We start from the raw sequence: 10,145 nt of genomic DNA on the forward strand, positions 1-10,145 counted from the left end.
TAGAAATCTAAACAGAGAACACAAAAACTTTAATTCAGAATGATATGTGTACCCCTATGTTTATTGCAGCACTATTTAATAGGTAAAATATGGAAACAATCCAAAGTCCCAAAAATAGATGACTGGCTTAAGAAGATATGGAATATATTCACAATGGAAACTACACAGCAACATGCCTGGAACTAGTAGGGATTATACTCAGTGAAATAAGTCAAAAGAAAAAAGAAAAATATCAGATGGTTTCACTTATAGGAGGACCAACTAAGGATCAGGGAAAGAAATAAAACAATAAATAAATTTTAAAAATTAATAGGCAATTGTAAATCAGAGACATTTTGCAAGGGAGGGGCAGGGAAAGAGATAAGAAGGGAAGGCAAGAGGAAAGGGAATATGGTGATGGTGCATGGGTCAACTGGTAGTGGGAATTCCATGGGAACTATACTTTAAGAGGAGAAAGCAAACTTTGTACAAAAATGAGTAGTGATACAAAATATAAATAAATAAATAATGCAAAAATTAAGCCAAATAAACAAACAAAAACACTGAACATGGATCTGCCACTCAACCCAGTAATTCTCCTAGGTATCTTTCCAAAAATTCAAAAACAGTAATTTGAATAGAATCTTTGCGCTCTCATATTTATTGTGGCTCTATTTATAATAGCTAAACTATAGAAACAATCTAAGTGACCTAAAAGAGATGAATGGACCAAGAAACGTGTGTGTGTGTGTGTGTACGTAAACACACACACACACACACACAATGGTAATCATACTACTCGGTAATCAAAAAGATAATGCCATTTGTGGCAACAGGGGTAGACCTTAAAAGGATAATGCTAAGTAAAATAAGTCAGAAGGAAAAAGATGAAAGAAAGATTGTAAAGTAACTTATTTGTTAAGTAAAGACAAGCTTAAAAACTAAGCATTGATATCTGAATACCAAACCAAAGCACCATGGTGGAGCAAATGGATGAGCAGGACATAACAAAAAGAGAATGAAGCACAATGGTGTATGGTGGTGGAATATGGGTAAGTTAATGCTGGGTGCATTATGGTGGTATTACCTCATGGGGGTGCCTCAATATTAAGTCAATTAAATATTAATTTTTTAAAGTTGTCCATTAACTGGACATATATTATAACAAGCTTATAAAATAAACATTGTAACTACAAATATCACTTATAGAAAATTTATTTCAAAAATATACATTGTTTTGGGAAAATGTACAATGATTTTAGCTGCTATATATTAATGTAATGGGTCTTTCATTTTATTCTGATTCATATATCAAAATTAGAAAAATGTTTTTAAAAAAAATCTTAAAGTAGGGGTCCTCCCTGGTGGCACAGTGGGTTAAAACACAGCACTGAGAAGCTAAAGCCACCTCAGCATGAGTTTGATCCCCACCTGCGCCGGAGGTGATTCACATGGCATGGCAGACACCTCCTGACCCGCCTACTGCTCCCCTCAGCAGTGTACTTCCTCACTCTGCCTGTTCTGTTCCCCACTCTGTCTCTGGTGAATTCTCTCACCCTCCGAACCTCTGGTCTGTACCCCAGTTCTGTATGCATAAATAAATCTTTAAAAAGAAAAATCTTAATGCAGACATGGTATGAAGTAGTGGGTATTTAATGTTCCATTTAATAAAGTTAATAAAGACATCATTTCTGTAATAAAAAGAGACTCGTTGCTTTTAAATAAATAAATAAAACAAAAATATTAAGTTGAACAAACACAATTCTAAATCATACTTCAATTATAGGAAGACTGAAAATGGTGAAATGAATTAAAAACTAAGCAAAAGAGAATGCTTTATTCATTAAATGTTTCTAACTTAATTCCAGTATATTACTTTAAATAAATTCACCTTAAAATTTTTCAAGAGAGGCCCTCCCTGGTGGCGCAGCAGGTTAAAGCACTGCACTAAGAAGCTTAAGCCACTTCCGCATGAGTTCGATTCCCGCCTTCCCCGGAGGTCACCACATGGCGTGGCAGACCTCTCCTGACCCGCCCACTGCTCCCCTCAGCAGTGTACTTCGTCGATCTGCCTGTTCTGCTCCCCACTCTGTCTCTGGTGAATCCTCTCACCCTTCACATCTCTGGCCTGTACCCCAGTTCTGAATAAATAAATAAATCTTAAAAAAAATTTTTTTTCAAGAGAAAAAAACTTTAGTGATCATTAAAGAAATATATGAATACTGAAAAATTCTCTCTACAGAATTTTACTTATCTTTAGCACTTCTTCTAGTTCTAGCATTCCTGGGTTACATGTAAATATCCTCTCCTGACAGGTAAAATCTGCCTCCCAATCTATCAAAAGTTTCTACAAGTAGACCTTTATGTATGCTACACATCAAGTGAAGCTCCAGCAATGTTTCTCAGAAACTGACTAAATTAGTTCCCAAAGGGAACTCGAGAGTTTTTCTATAGACTCCCTGAGTCTTGGTATTTATAGTTCACCTGCCCTTTTAAGAATGGTTTTCACCTGTCAAAAGTCCTACTCCGGAGTTCTCGAATGAATGTAGGGCTCCCGGTCTTCACTGGCTTCCCCTTGTGTGTTTCATGCCCTTTTGATGACACACGGCGTTTTTTCACTAAAACAGAAAAAGACATGAGACGGTAAGTCAGACTGGCCATAGCTGTTGTTTCAAAATCAAAGGGTTCAGCAGATCCTGCTTCTGTTATAACCTAACAACTGCTTGGAGTGCGTGAAACTAATGAGATTCTCATATATTCAAAAAAGTCCCTAATGAGGGCAGATGCTGCTTCTGGGGAATTCCTAGGAATGGAGGGAAGTGAAGGTGTGTACTTCTGCCCTCTCACTGTGGTGCAGCTGCTGGGTTTCAGGCCTGCATAAGTTCCTGTTATCTCCTAAGAGACACAAATCTGAAGCACTCAGGCAAAGGCAATTTTCCCTCCAAGCTTCCTTGCTTTCTCTCCTATGGACCACCTTCTCTTGAAAACCCAAAGATCTACTTACTAATAGAGGGCCCATGTAAGACCTCACAGTTGGGGCAATGGTAGAGGTCGATGTCAGCAGCCTTCTCCTCTTCAACACCAACACAACTAGAAAAGAGAAAAACAGCCAATGTTTATGGAAATTTCATTTTTCATGAAGTATAGAACTAAGTTTTCCAGTACACATGGCTATTTATATTTAAGTTAATTAAACATTCAAATGCAGTTCCTCCACAAAACAAATTACATTTCAAGCACTCAGTAGACACATGTGCCTAGATGTTACCTTATTTGGGCAGATAATCAAATATTTTTGTCAATGCAAAAATTTTCTATTGGACCACATTGGTCTAAAACAATTATGACAGAGCTTAAAAAATACACACAGCAAAGTTTCATTTAGACTCAGAATGGATCACAATGATAAAATAGATCTTTCCGACTACCCTTCCCCCTCACAAGGAGAACTAAGAACTATTCATAGACAAGACATCACAAAATATGTAGATGGAAGAGAGGCTGAAGAGCTCCCTGTACTAGAGACCATTGAAAGAGCAAGAAAAACAATTCGCTTACTGACTGTATTACTCCTACCTCAGGATGGGTGCAATACTACATGAAGGGCTCCCTCTGAGCCCACAGTTCCTCCAGTGATTATATAGTGCAAGGCAAACATCCAACTCCACCAGTATTGTGGGTTGCTTCTTGTGAGCTTCAAATCCAGTCTCACCCCATAGCAATTATAAGGAAATCTGCAGTGATTAATCATTGAGATTCTAATTGTCACTGGAAGGGGGGTGGACTTATAGCAACCAGCACTAAGATCTTGGCAGACTAAACTACTACGTGAAAAACTCAAGTAGCAGCCCAAACTAGTGGCTTTGCTCCTCTACAGAGCTAAGACAGTGGCTCTAATCAGGAAATTTGGCAGGGTATAGGTCCGTGTGATATGAGTCCTCAAAGTGTTTTACAAGTTCTGCAAAGTGACCTACCCCTACCCAGGCAGGAAGCTGAATCATATTTATTGGTAAGTGTGACTCCCAATCCCACTTCACCAAAAAGACTAGCCAGTATTGCTACATCACCCAACAATACTCAAGCAGAAAGTTTGACAGGCACAGTTAACCATCTGCAGAATAAATTTGGTGGTCCGGTCAGCTAGAGAACATGTTACATAGGTTGGCTTGAGTGAAAACCACAAACATAATGATTTGTCAATCTCAACACCAGTTCTCATGCTTCACCTAGGCAGGGAAACAAATTCATAGCTCTGTCTATTGCAGCCTACCTGACCAGGGAATCTAACCAGAGCACCTGGGAAGCTATGTACTTCATCCAACAGCCCTGTTTACAGTGGCAATTGAACAGAAAGCATAGTCCATGGCTTAATTCATCTCATCTGTAGAGCGAAACCAGTAACCCACCTGACCAGGGAATTCAGTACAGTCCTGCCTATCTCAGGTTCCCAAACAATGAGCTGGCAATCCCTGGGGCCTGTCCTACTGTAATTCCAGGGTGGAAACCAATACATAGCACCACCTGCTGCTGGTACCAGTTCAAACTGTACTCAGTTCCAACTATCTAGTAAGCCTGATCAGAGAATGTAGGTATCCATAGAGTCCTTTTGACAGTCTCACATGAGCAGGGAAACAAGTTAGCAGTTCTATCCAACTATCCTCACCCTGTAGCCACACACTACTTTCCTATGATATTAGTGCTCAGGCAGTAGAACTGACAAAAATTGACCCTGGTTACAAGCTCCAACCTTCCCAGAGATATTAACAGCATCAGCATAAACACCCAGAAATTCAAATTAAGCTGACTAGTGGGATTATCTTTGCCAAAATGAAACCATAAGGTCTGGAGAAGGAAATTGCTTACTCATATGCAGATATCAGCATAAGATACCACCTCACACCAATGAGAATTGCACATATCAAAAAAATACTAACAACAAAAGTTGGGGGGGGGTGTGGTGAAAAAGGAACTCTCCATTAAATCAAGATAGGAAAATGAGGTAAACAGAACACCACTAGAGGGACTTAAAAATGATCCAATGACTCATCTTAAAGAATCATACCTCTATGTACTATCAGGAAAGAATACAGAATAGCACTTGTAAAGAAGTTTAGTAACCTACAAGAATACAAAAATAAAATTAGGAAAGCAGTGCATGAACAAAATGAGAAATTCAACAAATAGAAACACTCACAAACAAAACAAAACAAAACAAAACAAATAGAAGTCCTAAAGTTGAAAGATGACTGAAGAGCTTAATAGAAAATTTCAAGACTCAACCATGCAGAAGAATAAGTGATCTAAAAGATAGACATAGGAACTTATTCAGTCAGAGAAGCAAAATGAAACGGTGTGAAGAAAGTCCACAGGACCTATGGGACAAAATCAAAAGAAACAATATCCGCATTATAGGAATTCCAGAAAGAGAAGAGACACAGAAAGACACAGAGAGTAAGTTCTGAGCAATCTTGGCTACAAACTTCCCAGGGCTGAGGAGAAAAATGGGCAAACTGATTCATGAGGCTCAAGGTACTCCAAATAGAACTCACACAGTTTGACAAGACACATTATAATTAAACTATCAGAAGTAAAAGACAAAAAAAAAAAGAATTCCAAAAGCAGTAAAAGTAATACATAAATAGAGATCTGTATATGTAATATATGTATACATGTGGCAAAACTGTCCTTCAAGCGACAAAAACTTTCCTGAATAAACAAACAGTGAGGGAGTTCAAAAGCATTAGACACATCTTATAAGAAAATCTAGAGAGTTCTTTGGGAAGATCCCTAGGAGTGAAACTGCTGGATCATATGGTAACTCCATTTTTAATAGTCTGAGGAATCTCCATATAGCTTTCCATAGTGATTGTACCAGTTTGCATTCCCACCAATGTAGAAGAGTTCCTTTTTTACCATATCCTCCCTAACATTTGTTATGTTTTTTTGATATGTGCCATTCTCACTGGTGTAAGGTGGTATCTCATTGTGGTTTGGAACATTAATTCAAAAAGATACATGCATCCCTATGTTTGCTGCAGCACTCCTTCCAATAGGTAAATCCTGGAAACAACCCAAATGCCCAAAACAGGATGATTGTATCAAGAAGATGTGGCATATATATATACAATGGAATACTATTCAGAAATCAAAAAAGATAAACTCATGCCATTCACAACAACATGGATGGTGCTGGAAGGGGTTATGCTCAGTGAAATAAGTCAGAAGGAAAAAGAAAAATATCGAATGGCTTCACTTATAGGAGGAATTTAAGAGAACCAAATAATATGAGAAAAAAGAGAACTCTTATTACAATACAAAAACAAACAGACCATTATAAACCAGAGAGCTCCTACAGGGGAGGGAGACAGAGAGGGGTCAGGAGGAAGGAGAAATGTGGGGGGTTATGGTGATGAAGGGAGAGGGAGGAGGTTAAGTAAACACTGCTATAAAATCTACAATAATGTAAATAGTCATAAAAATTAATAAAAAAGAATTCTTTGAGTGGAAATAAAAGGACACTAACATAAAAACACAGAAGGTGGCATAAAACTCACTGGTAGTGGTACATATATAGCCAAAGCTAGATTCTGTAATAAGGCAATCAATGATGGTGTACAATTCACCACAACTCTAGTTTAAACATTAAAAATGTAGTAAAAATAACCATAACTACTATATATATAAAGATTAGGAATACTATTGAAGTTGTTATCAGCTTTAAAAACTATGTTAGAATTTTAACATACTTCAAGTAAGCTTCATACTTACCATAAGTAATAAACCTGTACTTATTATACAAAAGAACATGATAAAGAAGTTGATAAACCTGTACTAATTACACAAAAGAACATGATAAAGAAGTTGAAGCATCAAAATACACATATACATTGCAAGGTAAGAAACATGGAATAATCGGGTCTCCATGGTGGTGAAGGGGTTAATTATCTCAGAGGTATCAAACTGTTGCCAGCCACTGTAGTATGAGTTTGATTCCTAGCCAGGGAGCTGACACACAAGGTACAACAGATCTCTTGTCTTGTCTGCTGTTCCCCTCAGCAGTCTATTTCAGTAGATCTGCCTGTTCTGCTCCCTACTCTTTCTCTGGTGAATCCTCTCATCCCCTGCACCTCTGGTCTATACCTCAGATCTTGTATGCATAAGTAAATAATATTTTGTCCCGACTTCTGTGACTGCAGGAAGAAAGAAAGACCGGGGGCAGAAAGGCTAAGCAAGCAGAGTTTATTGCTCACGGGTAGCAGCTGAGACAAAGCCCCTGGAGTGGGGTCTGCAGCTACTGCCAACTCTATAAGGGGGAAGGGTCTCTTATATAGATTCTAAGCTCAGATTCCAAAGGGGTGATTCATCGCTGTGCCCCTTGATGAGGCCCAGTTTGTTATCACCCTCATCTAGTCTCATCCCGGATGCAAGGCCCAGTTAATTTATCACCCTTGGATGCAAGGCCCAGTTTATTATTACTGCCTTATCACCCCTGGATGCAAGGCCCAATTTATTACCACCTCATCTAGTCCCATCAGTAAATCTCCGCACTTGGGCACTCCCAACAAATAAAAAGTAATTTTTTTTTAATTTCAAAGGAAATGAAAAAAGGGATAATAGATATAAAAATCAGAAACATTAACATGGTAACTTTAGTCCTTACATATCATTAATTACCTTAAATATAAAAACTGTGTTAAATTCTTTTTTTTTTTTAAAGATTTATTTATTTATTTGTGCATACAGAACTGGGGTACAGGCCAGAGGCTCAGGGGCGGTGAGAGGCTTCACCAGAGACAGAGTGGGGAGCAGAACAGGCAGATCGATGAAGTACACTGCTGAGGGAAGTAGTGGGCAGGTCAGGAGAGGTCTGGCTCGCCATGTGGTCTCCTCAGGGGCAGGCTGCAGACTGGAATCTCATGCGGAAGTGGCTTCAGATCCTCAGTGCTGTGCTTTAACCCCCTGCGCCACCAGGGAGGGCCGTTATATTCTTCTTTTAAAAAAAAGAAGGGTAAAGGTACTACAAGCAAATAACAACTATTCCCAAAAGCAAGTATGGCTACAATTACAGCAGACAAAATGGGTATTAAACTAAAAATGATAAGATACAAAGCAGGGTCTCCCTGGTGGCACAAGGCATTAAGTCACACACTATGAAGCTATCTGCAGCCATTGCCACATGAGCTTGATCCCTGGCAGGTAGGTAACCCACATGATACAGCAGACCTCTAGCAGACCTCTTCCTGTGTACCCACTGCTCCCCTCAGCAGTGTTTCAGTCAATCTGCCTGTTCTGCTCCCCACTCTGTCTCAATCCTCTCACCCTCACACTTCTGGCCTGTACCCCAGTTCTTAAAAAAAGGGAGAGAAAACAGTTCATTTTATAATTAATAAAATAGTAAATAAATAAGATGTAACAATTGTAAATATTTATGTAACTGACATCAGCACACCTAAATGTATAATGCTAAAATACAAAGAGATAAAAGAAGAGATAAACAGGGATACAAAAACAAGAACTTTCATACTCCAAACAAAAACAATGCAAAGATACCCAAACAGAACATCAATAAGGAAACATCAGATTTGACCAAGATTATAGAACAATTAGATCTAACAGACATATACAGAACATTTTTATTTTACAACATCAGAATACACATTCCTCTCAAAAGCACATGAAGCATTTTCTATGATGGACCGTAGGCCATAAAACAAGTTTTACCAAATTCAAGATAACTAGATACCAAGTTATCTTCTCTAACTTCAATGACTTAAAACTAGAAATTAAAAGTAGGAGGAAACAGGAAATTCCACAAGTACATGGAAAATAACAACACTCCTGTAATCACCAATGAATTAAAGAAGACATTAAAGGTAAATAAGATGTATAATCATGAGAAAATGAAAATGGAAAGACAACATGCCAAAATTTACGGAATACAACAAAAGGAGGTCTGAGAGAACTTCACAGAGATAAATGCATTAAGAAAAAAAAAAAGAGGGCCCTCCCTGGTGGTGTAGCAGGTTAAAGCACAACATTAAGAAGCTAAAGACACTTCAGCATGAGTTCAATCCCTGCCCGCCCCAGGAGATCCACATGGCACTGCAGACCTCTCCTGACCTGCCTGCTGCTCCATTTAGCAGTGTACTTCCTCAGTTGGCCTGTTCTGCTCCCCACTCTGTCTCTGGTGAAGCTTCTCACTGCCCATGCACCTCTGGCCTGTACCCTAGTTCTGTATGCATAAATAAATAAATCTTTTAAAAAAAGAAACAAGAAAGATGTCAAAAACAAACAAACAAATGAACAAACCTAACACTATACATAAGGAACTACAACAAAAATGAAGCACAATATTAACAAAGGAAAGAAATTATAAAGATTAGAAATGAAACAGAGACTAGCAAAACAACAGATTAACAAAAATAATATCTGGTCCTTCAGGAAGAAAAATTAATGATCATTTAGCTAAACCAATAAAAAAGAAACTAAATCAAAATTATATGTCAAAAAGGAGATATTACAGTGTTACCACAGACATATATAAGATTATAAGAGGTGACTATAAACAATTACACACCAAGAAATTGGACAACTGAGAATAAAAAATTCTTTGGAACATACCAAAACTGAATCAGAAATAATCTGAATAGATCAATTATTAGTAAAATCACAGAACTGATAGTTACAAACCTCTAACAAAGAAAAACCCACATCAGAAGACTTTACTGTTAAATTTTACCAAATATGTAAAGAGTAATTAATAGCATCCTTCTCAAACTTTTCCAAAATCAAAGAGTAAAAAATAATCCTAAATCTATTTTATGAGAACCTTACTCTGATGTGTAAACCCAGAAAAAGATGCCACAGGAGAGAAAGTCATAGGTCAATATCCCTGATGAATGTAGATGCAAAAATTCTCAATAAAATACTACCAAACTAAATTCAGTAACACATAAAAAGGATTATTCACTATTACCACATTTGATTTGTGCTGAGTATGTAAGGATGGCTATACATACACAAGTCAATCATGTGTTACACCATCTTAAGAGAATAGAAGGGAATAAAATTGATAAGATCATCAAAATAGATGCAGAAAAAATATTTTGCAAAATTCAAAATATGTTGATGATAAAAACACTAAAAAGGTTTTTAAAAACAGGGAA

The 10,145-nt window shown here is 37.6% G+C and overlaps 1 protein-coding gene across 2 annotated transcripts in view; it reads right to left on the reverse strand.

The window, feature by feature from the left end:
• Positions 1 to 10,145, reverse strand: part of PHF8 (PHD finger protein 8) — a 172,502-nt gene that overhangs the window by 98,547 nt on the left and 63,810 nt on the right. For both annotated transcript variants that reach the window (XM_012734313.1, XM_004695007.2), the window contains exons 3-4: positions 2,984 to 3,069; positions 2,489 to 2,597 (exon numbers count right to left, since the gene is read on the reverse strand). In XM_012734313.1, coding sequence (XP_012589767.1) covers positions 2,489 to 2,597; positions 2,984 to 3,069 — 195 coding nt within the window. The remainder of the gene's footprint in view (positions 1 to 2,488; positions 2,598 to 2,983; positions 3,070 to 10,145) is intronic.

Source organism: Condylura cristata, unplaced genomic scaffold, assembly GCF_000260355.1.
Source record: "Condylura cristata isolate star-nosed mole 26May11 unplaced genomic scaffold, ConCri1.0 scaffold00053, whole genome shotgun sequence".
NCBI classification, from domain to species: Eukaryota; Metazoa; Chordata; class Mammalia; order Eulipotyphla; family Talpidae; genus Condylura; species Condylura cristata.